The sequence below is a fragment of the Peromyscus maniculatus genome, chromosome 2, assembly GCF_049852395.1.
Source record: "Peromyscus maniculatus bairdii isolate BWxNUB_F1_BW_parent chromosome 2, HU_Pman_BW_mat_3.1, whole genome shotgun sequence".
NCBI lineage: Eukaryota > Metazoa > Chordata > Mammalia > Rodentia > Cricetidae > Peromyscus > Peromyscus maniculatus.
The window spans coordinates 159,390,608-159,410,729 of record NC_134853.1 but is presented as its reverse complement, the minus strand read 5'-3'; the positions used below and the strand labels follow the sequence as shown (position 1 = coordinate 159,410,729).

Genomic DNA, 20,122 nt, shown 5'->3' with positions numbered 1-20,122 from the left:
GGAGGCAGGGGCAGGAGGAGGCACCCACGGTGTGGGTGTACTTAGGGGGAGACCTCTGAGCTGGGTTGTGAAGAATGGGGGGCCCGGGGACTGAGAACACACCAGGAGGGGAGGGGCAGGAACCGAGGCCCTGCTGGAGACCTCAGTACTGGGAACTCAGGTCTCACACCTTGCTCCAGCCCACCCTGCCCCAGCACCTGGGTGTCCTCTATCTGCCTTCCAGTCACAGGGTTTCCAGGAGTCTGTTTCACACCGTTTTCATGTGGGATGAAGAGCCTGCTTGCTCTCACTTGCCCCTAGGCACCAGCATGCAAGCACGCAGAAACAGGTGTCTTCACATGTGCATTCGAAAGGACTGGGAACTCAGCCAGGCATGGTGGCGCAAGCCTTTAATGCTAGCACTTGGAAGACAGAGGCAGGTGGATCTCTCTGAGTTCCAGGCCAGCCTGGGCTACAGAGTGAGGTCTTGTCTCAACTGGAGAGACTGTCAAGTAACGCCTCCTCTGATCTTTGCTCAGAGACCTGACCCAGTACGTAAGATGCTTTGGGACCACAGCAGGACCCTCTGGCTTGAGCAGCATTAGCCTAGTCTCCGGAACTGTTAACCAGCCTCCAGACCCGGCCCAATAGCCCACTAACCCCTCCTCTCTTCCAGAAGATCCGCTGGCTCCCAGAGCCCCAGGCCCCTCCCCGGAGGTGGAGGAGGACTCCGGAGAAGCCTTTGAGTTTGACGATAGTGATGATGAAGAGGGAACCAGCGCCCAGGACCTGGTTGCCCCTGGCCTTGCCCCCGAGAGGGATACAGAGCCCTCACTGATCAGCTTCGACCCTGTCCCCGGCCCAGGTGAGGTGTCTCTGGGAGTCTCAGCCAAGGAAGTGAACTGGTGGGGAATGTTAGGCTCCCAGGCTCTCCAGTAAGCAGGAAGAGAGCCACTGGGAAGAGGCTGTGTCCCGTTTCTCTTGGGAAAGGAGATTCCTAGCATTCCTGCAACATCTGTCTTGCACTCTGGCGGGGCCTAAATGGAATCGTTTCTGCCGGGGACACAAGCCCTGAGCTCTTGTAGCCTTCCAGCCACAGCTCCAATGAACCCATCTGTCTGTGTGGGGAGCCAGCACCCCGGGGGTGGGAGGGCCCAGTCGTGTTCTCGGTAAATGCCAGCTGCTAGCTGCTGGGCGCTCAGGTCTGTCATCTGGGAGACACTGGGGACTGGATCAGCCGGAACTTCCTGAGCTGGGGTTGGTGGAAGCCTGGCAGGCGGGGTGCTGGTTCTGACTGAGGTTGGGCTGTGGGGGCGGTGAGGGGCAGGCAGGACAGGTAGGGAGCTTACTCAATAGAGTGGGGGCCTAGGGAAAGGCAGGGATCCTCCAGGCACCCTAGTTCCTTGCAGGGCGGGCGGGCGGGCTTGGCAGTGGTGGAAGGGGGCGGGGCAGTGGTGGAAGGGGGCGGGGCAGTGGTGGACGGGGGCGGGGATAGGCTCAGCTCTTGGACTCAGCCTCTGTCTGACAGGCTGTCTCCTTTGCTCTTCCCACAGACCTGGACCCCGCCGCTGCACCGCCCCAGACAGAGTAAGTGAGCTTACAACTCATCCTTGCTTTGCCCATTGGGAAGAGAGCAGAGCAGAGCAGTGGAACGTGGGGCAGGGTGGGACAGTGGTTAGACCCTTCGCACGGACGAGGTCAGTGCTGAGGCTATGGCGGCCTCTCTTTCTTTCTTTCTTTTTTTTTTTTTTGGTTTTTCGAGACAGGGTTTCTCTGTGTAGCTTTGCGCCTTTCCTGGAACTCACTTTGGAGACCAGGCTGGCCTCGAACTCACAGAGATCCGCCTGGCTCTGCCTCCCGAGTGCTGGGATTAAAGGCGTGCGCCACCACCGCCCGGCTCTCTTTCTTTCTTTTGACTGGGAGCCTGTTGCATAGCAGGAGGCAGGCCTGGCCCCAGTCCCACACCAAGGCCTCTCATCACCCAAGTGGCCCCGGTGGCCTCGTGGACTCTCCCAGCATCTCTGTGTTCCTGCGTAAAATGGAAGCGAGAGGAGACTCTCTCCCCCAGAGCTATACATGGGAACTAAGCCGCTGTGTGGCTACCTCTGCTAATACCAATCCATCGTCCTTTTTTAATTAAATTTTTTACTGTGTGTATGTGTGTGTGTGTGTGTGTGTGTGTGTGTGCACGCACATGTGTGCATGTGCCATGGTTCATGTGCAGAGGTCAGAGGATAACTAATGGGAGTCAGTTCTTTCCTTCTGCTGTGTAGGTTCTGGGGAATTAATTGAATTTAGGTCATCAGGCCTGGCAACAAAGACCCTTACTGGCTGAGCCATCTGGCTGGCCAGTTTTTATTTTGCTTTATTTTGTGGGAGAGGGCAGATGAGTTTTCACATAGTCCAGGGTGACTTTGAACTCACCGTGCAGTGAAGATGACCATGAACCTCTGATTCTCTTGTCTCTACTGAGATTACAGGCATGTGCCACCGTGCCCGGTACTGGGGAGTGAGCCCAGGGCTGTGTGCATGCCAGGCAAGCACTCTGCCAACTGAGTTACATCCTTAGCCCTTTGTAAACTGGACCACTGATATTTTTCTGCTGTGCCTAGCTCAACTTAGAGCCAGTGATACCTAAGCAGGGTGGCTACTTAATTTTTTTTTATTATATTAATTTATGTAGTGTGTATGTGTATTTGTGTGCATGTGTTTGCATGTCATGGCACACAAATGGAGGTCAGAGGACACTTACAGAAATGGGTTTTCTCCTTCTACCATGTGAGTTGTGGGGATTGAACTCAGATCCTCAGGCTTGCCTGCAAGTCCCTTAACCTGCCGAGTCATTTTGATATCACAGCCCCTCTATGCTCAGGGTAACAGAAAGGTCGTGTGTGCGTGCGTGCGTGCATGTGTGCATACGTGTGTGTGTGTGTGTGTGTGTGTGTGTGTGTGTGTGTGTTCACACTTGGGGGGGGATAATTGATGGCTAAAGGCATCTGGAGCCCTGAGTTGTAATTCTGGCTCTCCTGATGTGAGGGGGGCAGAGGAACCCTTTGTCTGCCTGGGTGAGTTGAAGGCTAATTCTTAGGTGCATGGCCCCAGGTCTCCAGGACAGATGCCCTTGCAGTAGAGGGAGGGCCTCAGTGGAGGGAGGTCACATTCATTGCTCATGTTGAGTGGGTGGACCCCTAGGGTTTCTGCCTGGCTTGGAGTGGGTGAGCAAGCTTGGTATGTGGACACCTCTCTCTCCTCTGTGATTAGCTTGGACAGGATCAGCATGGTTCCTCTGTATTGCCTGGGAGTCTGCTCTGGAATCCCCATGGTACGCCAGGGTAGTAAACTGCAGAGAACTTCAGTCAGGGGTCTTGGACACAGGATGAAATAGAATAGGGGTGGATATCCAGGGGTCTGGGGCATGATGGGAAGGGCTGTAAAGGAGGTCTTGCTAAGCACGGGTGTAAATTCATATAGGACTGGGCAGGGTGGGGCAAATGTCTGGGGTGAGAAGCTCCTGAGCAGATGGACGGGCTCTCCCGGATTGGTTTGGGCTACAAGAAAGAATACCCCTCCTCAGGCAGGGTCTGGCTGTTCACTCCATCTCCTTCCCAGAGCCGGAGCTCAGGGCTGGAACGGTGGTAGCGGCATTCTCCTAACACTTTCTGGTGTGCCTGCTCTCTGCCCCCTACCCAGTGTACCCACCATGTCCTGGGGACACGACTCCTCAGCTCAGACTTAATGATCCCAGCCTGATCATATGTCAGGTCAGCGCTGGACATCATGCTGAGGCTAACTGACCCAGTGACCCCAGGCGCTGGCTGTGTGCACTAGTATTTCTAGTTCTTGGCTGGTCTGGTCAGGATGGCTCAGAGTGGTTCATCGCTTAGACACGAGAGGCCAGACGCCTCTCAGTCATCACCCTGTCCTGCCTCTCTGCTGCCTGTTCCAAACTAGCCCAGGGGACAGTCGCTCTGTTGCCTTGAACATCTTCTCTTGGTGGCATTGGACCCAGTTCTAAAGCTCAGCTCTCCACCAGCCGTGTGCGTTTGGGTTGTCTGGGAACCTCTCTGAGGTTCAGTTTCCCCATCAGCTCAGTGGAATGATGATCCGTACCCAGCAGTGGCATTAGGTGTGCACAAGGCTGGGGAGGGAGCCCACCTCTCCGAAGTGTGCCCGGAATGTGGCTTCAGCCCTGGCTTGTGCAGTGGGGAGGCTCCCAGTGAGGGCAGGCTCTGCATTCTCCATGCCTCAGCCTGAGGCAGCGGGTCACAGCTGCAGCCAGGAAGCAGAGGACAGTGAATGCGGCTGCTCAGATTACTCCTTCCTTTTTTCCTTCCCTCCCTCCCTCCCTCCCTCCCTCCCTCCCTCCCTCCCTCCCTCCCTCCCTCCCTCCCTCCCTCCCCCCTCCCTCCCCCTCCCTCCCTCCTTCTTTCCCTCCTTTCCTCCTTCCTTCCTTCCTTCCTTCCTTCCTTCCTTCCTCCCTCCCTCCCTCCCTCCCTCCCTCCCTCCCTCCCTTTCTTCCTTCCTTCCTTCCCTCAATCCCTCCCTCCTTTCTTTCTTTTGGTCTTTTGAGACAGGGTTCTCTGTGTAGCTCTGGCTGTCCTGGAACTCACTCTGTAGACCAGGCTGGCCTCAAACTCATAGTGATCCTCCCGCCTCTGCCTCCTGGGATTAAAGGTGTGCGCCACCATCACCCTCTGATTTCTCTTTTCTTATTTAAGCCCCCAGCCTTGGGATGGTGTTACCCACAGTTAAAGTGGGTCTTCCCACTTCAATGAATCCAGTTGAGAAACTTCCTCAGAGACAGGCCTAGTCATGTGTCTCCTACGTGATTTTGGTTCTATCAGGTGAACAGTTTTAACTGTCACACAGAGGTCCATCTCTGATTCCAACCATGACAGGGATTCCTTCCTTCCCTGGCCACTCAATCCGTAGCTGGGGAGTCGAGGAGGCAGAAATTGCAGGTGGAGAGGGGAGCCAGGGGCACTGAGTGTGGCTGGGCAGGTATGGCCTGGGGTGGGGTCTTCTGGGGAAGAAGTTGTTCTGCCGTCTTCAGATTGTGACATTTTAAAAAATTATACTTGCTGGGCATGCTGGTGCATGTTTTTAATCACAACACTTGGGAGGGAGGCAGAGGCAGGCAGATCTCTCTGAATTCCAGAAGAGCCAGAGGTACACAGAAAAACTGCCTCAAAAACCATATGTATACACACACACACACACACACACACATATGATTTCTGTCTATACACACACACACACACATATATTTGTGTAGGTATGTGGTATGTGTGCATGTGCATGTTTGGACATGTATATGCCACAGCGTGTGCGCACAGGTCAAGTGGGAGTTAATTCTCTCCTCCACCATGAGGGTCCTGGGGACCAAACTCAGATCATTAGGCTTGGCATCAAAGCAACACTACCCACCGAGCCACCTTGCCGGTCTCAGATTGTGGCTCTGTTCCTCAATAGCAAGGGACTGCAGTGCCTGATCCTCACTTTCCCCATCCACAAAGGGGAGACGGCAAAGCCCAGAGTGAGGAGTGCAGGGACACAGTGCTTACCTAGATGGCTGGTGACTCCAGATGTGACCTTTGCTGGGGCTGTGTCCCTACGGTTAGACCATTTGTGCTCACGTGCTGGCTGTCACCCAGACCGGCCCCTCTCCATGTCAGTCTGAGTGACCTGTCTGCTCAGTGAGTCAGTGTCACCTGCCTGGTGCATAGTTATGAGAGGCTGACAGGCAGCTCAGATGTGTCCATCTGTCACCCTTGCTGTGAGGAAGTCCCCAGGACCAGCAATGTGAAGGAGGGAAGATTTATTTTGGCTCATGGTCTCAGTCCATGGTCAAGGTGCTGGGCCTGCTGCTTCTAGGCCTGTGGTGAGGCAGGGGCATGATGACAGGAAGGTATGGAATGGGGAAAGCTGTTCCCACTATGACAGCCAAGAGCAAGCTCGAGAGCGAGCTTCATCCAGGTCTCATCTCTTAAAAAGCCCATTCAGTATGAACTCGTCAAGATTAGCTAAGGCTGGGATCTAGCTCAGGTGGCAGAGTGCTTGCCCAGCATCCACAAAGCCCCGGCTTTGATCCCCAGCACGATAAGTGACATAGTGACACACACACCTGGTACCCTGGATTGGAGATGTGGAGGCGAGAGATCCGCCGTTCGTCTTCAGCTTCACAGGAGTTTGAGGACAGCTTGGGCTAGAGAATTTGTCCCAGAACCAAACCAAAGACAACGGATTGACCCACTGATGAAGTGTGCGCCCCCGAGTCCCATCAGCTGGGGACTAATCCTTTAACATGTGCTTTGGGGAGGGTATTTTATATCCAGGCCATCATACCATAGGGCAGGGGGACACAGTAGTAGATGAACAGGTGACCTGTCACCTCTCCCTTGGAGCAAGCTTCAGCGTGCTCAGCTGACTGGCAATGCATCCCTTTTCTTCAGGGACACATTTGTTAGCAGGCACGAATGTTATTAATGTAGTTTATAATGACAATGACCCTGTTTTCCACACACCAGGCTCACAGCTGGAGGCCCAGGTATCTTTCCATCTCTGGAAAATAGACTCTGTTGTCCTACTAAGGCTCTAAGTGTGTGATATGCACACACACACACAGACACAGACCCATGCACATGCACATGCAGGCACACACACACACTTCTCTGAGAAGAAGATAGAACTGAAACCTCTTTGTCCGTCAGCCCCTGCAGCTCATCACTGAGTCCCCTGCTCCAGGGGCTGAGACTGTGGGTCCTGGTGGGAAGGCTTTCCTGGCTCCAGTCTGATGCTTTAGGAATGTTACCTGCTGAGAGGTGAGCTCTGAGCTCCTGGGAGAGTCATTGCCAGCTTCCTGTGATGTTCTGTAGACCCTGCCTGGAGATCGTCCGAGGTGCCTGGCACTAAAGCCTGGTGTGACTCTAGGAGAGGCCCCTTCCCTTGCAATGAGAACAGAAGGGAAGCCCTGGTCCCTCTCTCTCAGCCCTTGTGAAGGTGGTAGGGTGTCTCTCTCACCTGCTGGTCAGCTCCCAGGTGACAGGGACTCATTCTTGGGGGGTGAAGTTTGGTTTGCTGCCCAGGCCTTACTTCAGTCCCCAACACAGGGGAGAGTGGAAGGCAATCCTTGTTTAAGAGGTGAGGGATGGAAGGCCCAGGGGGGTCGGGAAAGAGACCTCAGTGTCGCTATGGAAACGAATAGGACTCTGATGGGGCCCAGGCCAGCGGCCAGTGGGAAGGGAAAGCGGACTTGAGTGGTTTGAGGGGTCACCATCCGCAGCCGCCCAGCACCCCAATCCAGCTGCTGTGTCTGTTCTTACTAAGCTGCCACATTAGTGTGTTACCTTCAGACACCATCGATCACACCCACTTCGTAGATGCGTAGCTGAGGCTTAGGCACCTGAAGGAAGTTATCTCACTGAGGTAGTGGATGGCAGGGCCGGGACCGGGTCTGTGTGCCCTGACACTGTCCCCGTGAAGTCAGGTCTGTCCTCCAGAGCCTGTTTGGAGTCTGTTCATTCCCTCTGGATCACTGTCAGCGTCAACTAAGGGAAGCGGGATGGAGGAGCAGTCCTGAGCACACGGTAGCGGCGGGATACGTGAGCTGTGGACCGCCGACGACCACTGTTTCTCCAGGACGCGGGCCCACACCTCTGCCTGCTGAGCGTAGTGCCTGGACTCCACCCCCTCTAGCGCTGTTTGCTTTTCCTGCCTGCTTCGCCTCTGTCACAGACACCCCCAGCCACCCCAGCCTTTGCTGGTGGTTCAGGGTTTGGGCTCATGGCTCTCACTGTGTTATTGTCCCCTTTCTGGGCTCATTTGGACCAGGCATGCTATGATGCCAGTTGCCCGGGGTCCATACCTGGGCCTGCAGCCTGAGAGAAGTCAGGGGGCAGGCGGTAGTGTTCACAGGAGGGTCTGGGAGACCCATCCTCCCCCCCACTAGGATCGAGAGGGTGGGGCTTGTGCTTCTGAGCTTCTGGTGTGGGGAGCATAGGAACTTTGTGGGCAGGTCAGTCAGGACAGCCATATTCCTCAATCTGCAGAGGGCATGCTCAAGATTTTCCTTACAGCCTTAGACCTCACCTGCAGCTGTAGTCAGTCCTGGGGTCCTGGGGTCCTGGGGTCCTGGAGTCCTCTTGTACTTGATGGTTCCTGAATCCCTTGAATCAGCTTTCTGGGTTTTGTACCTAAGGGTGGGGCCTGAGACCTGACAGATACAAGTTTCACCCAGTGGAGTCTCTTGTGGGAGGATTTTGGGGTGTGACTTCTCTCTGTGACCCTTGCCAGTTGCTAATTGAGAGAGCTGATTTTTTTCTCTCTTCCTTTTTGAGACAGTTTCTCATTGTTAGGCCTGGCTGACCTAGAACTCTCCATGTAGACCAGGCCAGCCTTGAACTTATAATCACTTGCTTCTGCATCCAGAGAGCTGGGATTAAAGGCTTGCAGCACCATACCTGGCCCATTTTCTCTCCTTTTCCTCTGGTTTCAAGGCCTCTCAGTCTTTGTATCAGCGCCCTCTAGCTCCCAGGCACTTTGAGGGTCCAGGGCCAAAGCTACTTGGCTTCTTTGCCTTAGCCGGAGGCCTGTGTGAGATCCTTGTCTGGGTGTCCCTGGGTTCCCACAGCCGTGAGACTCAGCCTTGTTAGCTTGCTGTCCCCAGTGCCCAGCATAAAGGCGTGGGACTACGTCTCACGCTCACACGGGCCTGATGCTCACACAGCCCTCTGCACACATCTCAGTCGGCTTCCCACCGCTAAGGGGGCGGAGCAGCAGCAGCTCCTCCGGTGCCGTCCCTGTCCTGGTCTCAGAGACCATGAACATGGGCCCTGAGTGGCCAAGGGACTCTCATCTGGGATCTGGAGGTGGAGAGGTGATCCTGGATCCTCTGGGTGGCCTGCTGTCATCACAGGGTCCTCATAAGAGGGAGGCCGGAAGTCAGAAAGGGAAGATGCCATGCTGCTGGCTTTGGAGGAAGGGGCCCTGAGCCAAGGAGTGAGAGCCACTTCTGGAAGCAGACTATCCGCCAGAGCAGTGGTTCTCAACCTTCCGAATGCTGCGACCCTTTAATACAGCTCCTCATGTCATGGTGACCCCAACCATAAAATTATTTCATTGCTACTTCATCACTGTCATTTTGCCACTGGTAAATATCTGTGTTTTCTAACCCTTGTGAAAAGGCCATTTGATCCCCCCCCCCAAAGTGGTCACGACCCACAGGTTGAGAACCACTGCTCTAGAACCTGTAGGAGTCTAGCTTGTCCCCTAAACACCTCAAGGAGGCTCAGTTCGGACTGTGTCAACCTCCACAACTCTAAGATAATAGTTGGCATTTTTTTTAAACATCTTGGGTTTATGGTGATTGGTCCTGATAACTGCAGGAGACCGAGACAGCTCTGGGAGCGGGCAGTGACAGTGGGTCCCATTTTGCAGACAGAGAGAGGGGAGCACCTGATTGGAGGAGGCAGGCTGGCTGGCTGTGCTCGCTCTGGGCTTCTCTGGTGTTCTGTGTGTGTCTGGGTCGTCCTCACAGCTCTGGTGGCTGGCCGGGGCTCTTCAGCCCTTCGCTTCCGTCTCCCCACCCTTCCGTCATTCTTTCCTGAGTGCCCAGGCCGGGGTGCTGAAATACTGGGTGAGCCAGCGATGTGTGTGACAGCTCCATTGACAGATAACCACGCCCCATGCGCATCTGGACTCACTACAGACCAGGCCCAGTGCTAAGAATGTCACCTTGCTTATCTCATCAGTCATGACACACAAATGCTTGTGGGCAGGCATGTCACAACCACATATTACAGATGTAGCAACAGGTACAGGAGGGGCATAACACCAGCCTGGTGTCACGGAGTGAGGTGGGCAGAGCTAGGGTCACATCCAGGCAGCTTCCAGAACCGGTGTTCTGAGTTGGGCATTGGTGCCTCCTTGTAATCTCGGGGCTCTGGAGGCTGAGGTGGGGATGACATGGTTGCACTGTCAGGGTCACGCTGAACTACCTCATGACTTCCAGGTTAGCCTGGACACATAGATCTGTTTCAAATGGAAGAAAGACCCCTCTCTGCTTAAGATTTTTGTTTTGTTTGTTTATTTTGTATGTGTAGGGGTGGTGGTGGTGTCATAGTGCATGTGCGGAGTTCATCAGAGGGTAACATGGTGAGTGTTGGTCCTCTCCTGGGAATTAAACTCAGGTCTTCAGGCTTGCAGCAAGCACCGTTACTGAATAAGTTCACAGTGGATTCTGGGAATTGATTCATTTTTCCCTCCCTCCCTCCCTCCCTCCCTCCCTCCCTCCCTCCCTCCCTTCCTTTCTCCCTTCTTTCATTCCTTCCTTTTTTCTTTCCCTCCCTCCCTCTTTCTTTCAACAGGTTCTAGTAGCCCAGGCTAGCCTCAAACTTACTCTATAGCCAAGGATGACCTCGGATTTTTGATCCTCCTGCCTTATCTCCCTCGTGCTGGGATTACAGATGTGAGCCACCACACCCGATTTATGTGATGCCCAGGGCTCTGTCCTGCCAGGGAAATGCCCTACCTGCTGGGCCCCATCCCCATCTCCCAGGAATCAGTTCTCAACATTGCACATCATTCTCCTCCTCTGCTACCCCCTCCATCCCCTCCTTCCAGTGAGTCAGACATGCTTGTTGTTGAAACACATCTAAGTCAGAAGATGCCAGGCTGTGGCCAGCCTGTCATGTGTGCTCTGTGCTGTCTCGAGTCTCTACTGGCCGCACGCTGCAGCTGGAAGTATGGTTTTTGTAGAGCGGTGGTTTTATTGCGCCTGCCATTTCATGGCTCGCTAATTTTTTTAAACCTAATTACACACAGTGAACATTTTCCCGTGGGAACCTGTGTTTTTGTTTCTCTGTTGACGAGGATGCAATGCCTGTCTGTGCTCTGACTGCGGACCCAGGCCCTCCAGGTGTTAGGGAGCTCCTGAAGTGGGCCAGTAGCCGCCTTGGGGTGGCACCTGTGTTTGTGGAGTCAGGCCAAATGAGACAGTTCTCTGGTGTCCCTAGCTCTCACTTTGGAGGCCAGTATGAAGCACCCCTGCCACACCATTCACTGAGCGTGTGAACTTGTGTCCAGGTGTAGGAGGCACAAGACAAACTGTGCCCTGGAGACCACCCCTACACAGGGGGCCCTGGCCCCTGCCAGTTAGAGGGGACACTACCTGGAGAGGCAGAGGGGCGGCCCGAGTTGATGTGCCACAGGCAGAGCCTAGGCAGGTATTGTCACCTACCTATCTCTGTATCTGCTTTTCGGCAGGACCCTCAGAGGTGGGTATTGTGGTCTGTTCCACAGATGTGGAAACTGAGGCATGGAGGCATGCTGAGTGCTTTACTGTATATTCTTCCTTGATCCTCACGGAAGGAAGCAGAAGTGATGATTCATTTGGTTCCGCATTTAGTGACTCTCCCTGTGCTCTGGGGAAACGGCAGAGGCAGGATCTGTCTTCTGGCTGTTGTAACTGGTGTGTGCTGCACCTCACCTCCAGCCTGGGTCTCTACTTTGCTGCTCATTGGAGCTACTAGAAGGCCCTCCCAGGGCCAGTGATCAGTCCCACGGGGGCAGGGGATTTGAAGCTAGTGTCTTTTTGGAACTCCTGAGTGACTCTACTCTCCCAGAAGCTGGCTTGGAACCTTTGGGTCTGATACACAGTCTCCTTATGTGGTTCAGGCTGGCCTTGAACTCATGATCCTCTTGCTTCAGCCTCCCAGGTCCTGGAACTGCAGGCCTGAGCCCATGTGCTCAGTCTTACTTGGTACTGGGGTGGATCCTAGGGCTTCATGAATGCTAGGTAAGCATTCTACCAACTGAGTTACATCTGGGGCATTAGGGTTCGATGGTCTTTAAGGTCTGTTCAGCTTTGCTGGGCAGGGTGGTCAAGAAAGCTACCTGTAACCCCCACACTCAAGAGATGGGGCAGACAGATCGGTAGACTGCATTTATTTCTTGGTGTGTCTGTAAACGCGTGCTGTGGTTGGTGTAAGGCCGTCCGAGGACAGCTTGTAGGAGTTGGTGCTCTCCTTCCTCCGTGTGAGTTCAGGAATGGAACTCAGGTCGTCAGTCTTGGTGGCAATACCTGTTGAGCCGTCTCACCTGCCCCGAGGCAGAAGGATTTTGAGGTTGAAGCCAGCCTGAGCTACTCAGTGAGTTCCAGGCCAGCCTGGGCTATACAGTGAGACCTTGTCTTAATAAAAGAAAAAGAAAAAAGATCCTTTCAACACGTGTTCCCAACCAGCAAGCACCCAGGCCTGAAGAGAGCCCCCATGTTTCCTTCCAGACTGCTAAACTGACTTTTGTTGGTGTCTCTTGGATGTGGGGTCCCAGGGGGTGGGGGCTTTTGGGGGGACTGGTACTGTCTGAACAGCTGGGAAGGAGAGTCTCCACTCTGCCCTCGGCTGCAGACTGGGTTTTCTTCTACATCTATTAAGGCAGATCCTAATCCCAGCGTGTTCTGCTCCCCAAAGGTGGCATTCTTTCTTCTAGAATATTCCTCATGCCTCACTTCATAAAAGGCCCTGGATTTGCCAGGCGGTTGGGCCCAGCTAGCCAGGAACCTTCAGTGTTCTTGAGTAGAGGCCCACCACCCTGTATAGCCTTTAGGAAGGAGCCCTCTGGGGTCTGGGGTCTAGAGAGGTTCATTGGCAGACCCACATCTGCAGCAGCAGCTGCCACTGGACAGATGATAGGAGTGAGGTCTTTCAGGTGGGTGTTGGGCATCACTGTGTGCTTATGGTGCATGGGGCAGGCAAGACAGAGCAGGTCACTGCTGTCTGTGAGGAAGGAGGAGGGGCTCACGGGCCTTTGGGGCTCCGGGGTCTGGGGGCATGCTGGGAGGCCTGTGTGAGCTGCTCTTTCTGACTGATACCCCCACCCCCACCTTCTCTGGACCCTTAGCCTCAGCATAAGTGGCTTCACCTGGCACTTGCAGGCCAGGTGGTGCAACTGTAGTCAAGCCTTGTCTCCTGTGCCAAGCCTGAGGCCTCAAGAGTGTGGAAGTGCACATGAAGCCAAGATAACGAGCCTCTCCTGGGTGTTTATGGTGGTTATTTAGTATCTGGAGCGTTGGAGGAGGCTCAGAATGAGTGTTTGCTCACTGGGAGAATGGTCTATCCCAGCTGGGCAGTGGCAGAGTCCTGGGTGGTTTTCCGGGACAGCAGCTGGGAGGGGGTGCCCCTTGTGGGCACAGGCTGGGCAGCGGGGAGGAGGTGTCTTGGGCTCATTTCCTGGTATGTTTTCCTTGTACACTAACCTGAGCCTAGACCTCTGCTTGGAGTGTTACCCCATTTGGGGAGCCCCTTGCCTCTTGCCTGCCTGGGAATACTGACTTTAGTGTGTGGGCTAAAGAGCTGACCCCTGCCTGGAGCAAGGGTTTGCAGGAACGGCTGGGGATGTGTCTCAGCTGTAGAACACTTGCCTAGCATGTGCAAGGCCCTGGGTTCCATCCCCAGCACCGAATACACCAAGCATGGTGGTGCACACCTATAATCTCAGCGCTTAGGAGGTAGAGGCAGGAGGATCAGGAATTAAAGTAATTTTTGCTACATAATGAATTTGAGATCAGCCTGGGCTATTGTCATCCCCATCTTAAAACAAAACAAAAACAAACAAAAAGCTTTGCAAGACTATCAGCTTGGTTCATATCTCAGCCGTGTTCTTCCCTACTGGCCAGGAGGCTCGGGCAGTGAGCTGGGCAGGACGGTGACACTGTGTATAGATGACACCTTCCACCCGGCCCATAGCTACAGGACCAGGACCTGTGCCTGATGTTTCGTGTGCTTGGATAACACACAGCCAGGAGGCTCATTCTTCAGCCTCCCTGTGGCGTGTAGTGTACTCCTGGTATTTCTAGGTCCCTCTAAGGCTACTTGACCTCACCCAGTAATGCCCGGCCCCACCTTGAGGTCAACTTCAAAGTTGACACAGGATCTGCCCTTAGCAGTTGTAATAGCCTCGGAGTTGGACGCCAGGCTTTTTCTTGGGCAGCCTATGAGGCAATACCTGGGTGTTCAGCATGGTGGTGGCATAAGTGCCTGGCACCTGTAAGACCTGGAGTTGCATTTCCTGCACAAAGAAGGAAGGCAAGGAAGGAGAGGAGAGGGACGGGGAAGAAGGATGGGTGGGGGTGTGCGTCATAAACAGCAGATGTTACCTCTCGTAGCTCTGCACCCTAGGCATCACTGTGTGCCCACTGTGCATGGGGCTGAAGGTGTGGGGCAAGCAGGACAGAGCAGGCCATCGCTGTCTGTGAGACGGGGGAGGGGCACATGAGGCCTTGGGGCTCATGGGGTGGAGGCGTGCTGCACTGCCTCTGCTCTCCCAGAACTGTCTGGCCCGTGTGGACACCTTTTTTAGATTGAACACTCCAGCTTCCTCCCCGTCCATTCTCCCCGGCACTGGTGGACTGGCCAGGCCTGGCAAGTGCAGGTCACGTGATACCACTGTAGCTTTGTCTCCTTCAGGGGTGCGGAAGCAAAGTTGAAGCTAAAATGAACGCTGAGGGAGATTGAGGGTCTGCAGGGTGTGTGTGTGGCGTTACTTTGTCACCTATAGTTGGCTGTCATCTTCTTGTGAACTCTCACGGTGGAAGGGAGAAGGGGTTGCTGGTGGCTTCTTTTATAAGGTTATTGATTCCTCTCATGGGTCTCTGTCTCATTCCCTAATCCCCTCCCCAAAGACCCCATCTCCTCTCACTGCCCCCTTGTGGGTGACCATTTCTTCTTCTTCTTCTTCTTCTTCTTCTTCTTCTTCTTCTTCTTCTTCTTCTTCTTCTTCTTCTTCTTCTTCTTCTTCTTCTTCTTCCTTCTTCTCCCCCTCCTCTTCCTCCCCCTCCTCCTCTCCCTCCTCCTCCTCCTCTTCCTTTTCACAGAGTTTCTCTGTGTACTCCTGGCTGTCCTGGGGCTTACTCTGTAGATCAGGCTGGCCTTGAACTAAAGGTTCACTTGTCTCTGCCGCCTGAGGGCTGGGATTAAAGGCATGGGCCACCACTGCCTGGCTGTGGGTGAACATTTCAACCTGTGGGCTTTGGCAGGGCCACAAACCAGGGCTCAGGGACCGAGACTTAGCTGGTGCCTATGATTCTATGCTGAGCGCTGTTTCTTGACTTCCTCATAAAAAATAATGGTTAAACAGGTGTCCTAGCTAGGCTCTCTATTGCTGTGATGAAACACCAGAACCAAAAGTATCATGGGGAGGAAAGGGTGTATTTGGCTTACGTTTCTACATCACTGTTCACCATAGAAGGAAATCAGGACAGGAACTCAAGCAGGGCAAGAACCTGGAGGCAGGAGCTGATGTAGAGGCCATGGAGGGTGCTGCTTACTGGCTTGTACCTTCTCATCATAGATGGGCATAAAAGTGATCATTAATAACCACGTGACATATTCAGTCAGTACTGGGCTGTCTTGAGATCTCTTCCGCCAACACCATTAATCTAAACTCTTCGATTTAGCCTCTGGCAGATTATTATTATTATTATTATTATTATTATTATTGATAAGGGCAAAAAGCAGCCACATTTCTTTGTAAAAATATTGTAAGAATACTCGCTAATAGTCTGTACTGGGCCCCCACTGTCCCCATCACCCTCAGCACCACTTTCCATGCTCCTCCTGGGATGGCCCAGTGAGCCCTACTTAGAGCATTCAACTGCTTTTCCAGTCCAAAGTCCACATGCTGCCAACATGCAGCAGAGTCAGGCTCCAGTCCCTGGTACCAATTCCTGTCTCAGTCACTGTTCTGTCACTGTAAAGAGACACCATGACCAAGGCAAGTTTTATTAAAGAAAGCATTTAACTGAGGCTTGCTTACAGTTTCAGAGGGTTAGCCTGTTATCGTCTTGGTAAGAGCATGGTGGCATGCATGGTGCTGGAGTAGTAGCTGAGAGCTACATCCTAATTCATAGGCTGTAGCAGAGAAAGAGACTTGGCCTGGCATGGGCTTCTGAAATCTCAAAGCCCACCCCCAGTGACACGCATCTCCTCCAAGGCCACACCTCCTAGTCTTTCCTGATAACTCATCATCTGGGGACTAAGCATGCAAATATATGAGCCTATGAGAGCCAATCTCGTCCAAACCACCACAACAGGTAGGATTGGGTAGGACATTGTGTGACGTAGTGGGACTGAGGAGTAGGTGAGGATTTAAGTGCAAGCCTTAGCTTTAAAAATGTTTCAGAGATTTTTGTTTATTTGTATTTTTTGTTTGCATATATATTTGTGGTGTGTGTGTGTGTGTGTGTGTGTGTGTGTGTGTGTGTGTGTGTGTATGAGTGTGTGTGTATGTATGGGTATGTAATCTGAGGATAACTTAAGGAGGTCAGATCTTTCCTTCCACTGTGTGGGTCCTGGGAATCAAACTCAGGCTGTCAAACTTGGCAGCAAGTGTCTTTACTGAGCCGTCTCACCTGCCCTCAACCTCAGCTTCTGAATGGTGCTGGGAGAGCATAGTCCTCCCAGCAGACAGACCTGTGTTTAGTGGCCCTCTAATCAGCCCAGTGGTCTGAGTAAGTGAGGGAGCCTGTTTCCCAGCCTGGATACTGGGTTAAAACTCCTTAAACTTTTTCCAATTCATGACCCCTTCTCACCCGAGAAACTTATACCCAACCTCGGACGCATAGGTGTATTATGCGTCCACACACGTACCACACACTTAGCAACGATGGATCATTTAGACATTTATTTAACAACTCCTTAGTGTATTGTGTTATTTTACACAATTTTTCAATGGTTAAAGACATAAACAGATTTTGCATACTAATGAGGTGGGCGTGCTTGTCGGTTGTTATGAAGATTTAAATCTCTGGTAAACACTGGACGCAGCAGCACACAAGGCAACTGTTCCTCACAGTTGATTGGCCGTTTTGATTTTATGATCATCAGCGCTGAGACCTCTCTGCAGTTTCACATAGATACCCAGGACAAAACAGCAGAAGAAGGTTTAAAGCCATCTCAGGGACTGTTAAAGATTATCTCAGGTCAAAATTCATATCATGATTTTACTTAAATGAAATTCAACTCAGCAATTTTTAAAATCAAACATTCGCACACAATCCAGTCCCAAAGACAGAATGGTTTGATACTTACGTGCTGAAGAATGTGGACAGGAGTAAACGAAGTCTTTGCTTTCCATGATGAAACAGTATATTTTTATTTATTTATTTATTTTTTAATTCTAACTTTTTTTTTTTTTTTTTTTTTACAATTTATTTATTACATATACAGTATTCTGTCTGCATGTATGTGTTCTGTCCTTTATGCCAGAAGAGGGCACCAGATCTCATTACAGATGGTTGTGAGCCGCCACGTGGTTGCTGGAAATTGAACTCAGGACCTCTGGAAGAGCAATCAGTGCTCTTCACCGCTGAGCCATCTCTCCAGCCTCCTGGTTCAAGACTATGAATGTTACAAATTGCAATGTTTTTTACTGTACATAGAGTTCTCTGTTTTTACAAAAATATACTGTTGGGGGCTGAGTTCAATTCCCAGCAACCACATGGTGGCTCACAACCATCTGTAATGAGATCTGGCGCCCTCTTCTGGCATACAGGCACACATGCAGATAGAGTACTCCTACATAAAATAAATAAATAAATCTTTAAAAAATGAATTGAAAAAGATAGTCTTGAATCAGAGCCAAGGTTTCCTTTTTTTGGAGGCTAGCCAGCTTAGATGACCTGAGGGCCTAACCCTAAGCCATCCTTCCAGTGTGGCGAGAAGGCTGAAGTTTCACTGAACCATCTCTCTGCAGGGCACCCGCTGTGGTCAGCAATGGGGATGCTGTGGGCGCAGCTTTCTCTGGGGTTCGGCGCTCCAGCTGGAAGCGGAAGAGCTCACGTCGCAGTAAGTTGCTCCCCACTTCCTCCCCCCCCCATCTGCCACCCACCCCAGATAGAACCGAGACTGTTTCTTAGTCTCTAGGCCAAGAGCCGGCATGGGTGCCTGAGGGCCAAGGGGACATTCATCTTTAGAGGGTTTCCGCAGACTTAGTGGCTGTCTGTAGTGGACTGCCCACTCACTGCTCACCAGAGCCCTAGATCCTCAGTCCAGCTGTCCACCTGCTCTCAGAGGCTCCAGCAAGAGGCTGGCCAGAGTTAGCTCCCTGGCGACTGAGGCAGGCCCTCTGCAAGGAGACCCACACTCAGAAGCAGGTGGTTCCCACACAAGTGAGAGGGGCAGCTTCTGTACGAGCCAGGGTCCAGGGGATGAAGTACCGCGTGGCTCATGTTAGCGTGATGGCGCATTAGGGTTGAGGCGGGCTGCCAGCTCCCTAGCTCCTCCGGTACCTCTGCCAAAAGGTGAATGATGGGATCACACTTGTGGTTCATCACTTCACAGGGGTGGGTGAGAGAATGAGACAAAGGGGGAGGGGCGGGACTAGTGAGGACCGTCACAACTATCCAGGAGAGGGGTGGTCAGTCTGGACCCACTGGAGAGTGGGATGGGTGGGAGGAAGAAGAGGGTATGGGGACCGAGCCTGGCCAGGCTCTGGACGCTGCAGGAAGGCATCCCTTAGGGGTTAGGGCCTTTCTAGGAGGCCCAGGGGTCAGGACAGAGTCCCCATCCTGGGGCTAGGCATCAGTGTAGGGCTTCCCGGCAGGTGCTGTGGCCAGGGTGGAGGTCTGTGGGTGGCTGGGAGGCAAGCTGGGGTCTGTGGCGGGCCCTGAGAAGGCCAGTGGGCCAGGGGAAAGCAGTGGTGAAGTCAGGACGCATGATGGCCTCCGTGGCCGTCATCATGTGCCACTTGGGTGACCTTTCTCCCCTCTGTCACCAGTTGACCGATTCACTTTCCCTGCCCTGGATGAAGATGTGATTTATGACGACGTCCCCTGTGAGAGCCCAGACGCCCATCAGCCCGGTATGGCCTCTTCTGGCGTCCTTCCTGGCCTTTCCATGGGACAGGGAGGGAGAGCCATGCTTAGGAGGGTCTCTCCCACTTCCTTCTGTCCCCACCTTTTCACACTCCTGCAGACAGAAGCAGAGATTCTCCATAACCTCAGGTCTGGGCAAACTGGGCAGGACAAGGTTTGGGGTCTTGGGGAGGATGACATTAAGCCATGAGTCCCCAAAGGCTCTGGGTTGAAGATGAAAGAGGGTCAGGTGGTGTGTGTGTGTGTGTGTGTGTGTGTGTGTGTGTGTGTGTGTGTGTGTGTGTTGGGGGACTGAGATACATACATTAAGCCATGCTGCTCAATACACATGTGCATGTACATGTACACACACACACATGTGCACATACATACACACACATGTGAACACACTTATATACACAGGCACACACACACACACACAAAGTGGTCCAAAGCCAAGACCCTGTGCATGCTAACACTCTATCCCTGAACTATATCTCAGACCCTTGGTGCTTTGAGACAGGGTCCTCCCATGTAGCCGAGGCTAGCCTTGAACTCATCTTCCACGTCAGCCTCTGAAGTCAGCTGGGATTACAGGCACACATCATTGCCCCAGGCTGACTCTTCACATGTTGTCATGTAACCCGTGATTAGGGGTATTATGTCTTCATTTTACAGATGAGGAGACGTTAGAGGCCAGGCTGGAATTCAAGTCCAGCACTCCTGCCCTCCCCCGGGAGGATCTGGGTGGCATTTTTTGACAGATGAAGCACATTTGATTCTCCTGCAGAGTCAACACAACCCCTTGAGATAGTCAGGGTGGGGTTTGTGTACCAGACAGGTCAAGCCCCAAGCCCCAGATCACACAGCTAGAATGTGAATATAGGATGACTTTTTTAAAATTATATTTTTCTGTCTGTTTCTGGGGGCAGGATCCCCACCTAGTTGGGAAACATCACCCCTGCTTTTGAGTAGCCCTTAGTCTGATAGGGCATCAGTAGCCATCCTTGGACAATACACAGTACCATGGGGAGCACACAGACACTAGCAAGGCCAGAGGGCTGTTGAGAATCTCCTGTCTCCTGTCCTAAGAAAAGGGACCGATGGGCCAGTGATGTGCATGTCACTTGAGCAGGTCTGGGCTGGGCTTGGATCATCTTTACCTGCTTGCAGCTCACGTGATCCTGGGAAGACAGCTGAGGGAGCGAGGAGGCAGGGGCTCACAGGGGTGTGTCTCACAGCTGGGCAGTTCCAGTGGCTGACTGGGCCCCCTCACGGTGATTTCTCACCTGAATA

At 52.9% G+C, this 20,122-nt stretch overlaps 1 protein-coding gene across 9 annotated transcripts in view; it reads left to right on the top strand.

Annotated features, from left to right (window-relative positions):
• The window catches only part of Arhgef10l (Rho guanine nucleotide exchange factor 10 like), a 153,013-nt gene that overhangs the window by 56,036 nt on the left and 76,855 nt on the right, over window positions 1-20,122 (top strand). For 6 of the 9 annotated variants that reach the window (XM_076565557.1, XM_076565559.1, XM_042272228.2 and 3 more), the window contains 4 exons: window positions 656-844; window positions 1,533-1,566; window positions 17,728-17,819; window positions 18,751-18,834. In XM_076565557.1, the coding sequence (XP_076421672.1) occupies window positions 656-844; window positions 1,533-1,566; window positions 17,728-17,819; window positions 18,751-18,834 (399 nt within the window). The remainder of the gene's footprint in view (window positions 1-655; window positions 845-1,532; window positions 1,567-17,727; window positions 17,820-18,750; window positions 18,835-20,122) is intronic. The other 3 variants (XM_076565558.1, XM_042272227.2, XM_076565556.1) reach the window with 1 other exon arrangement.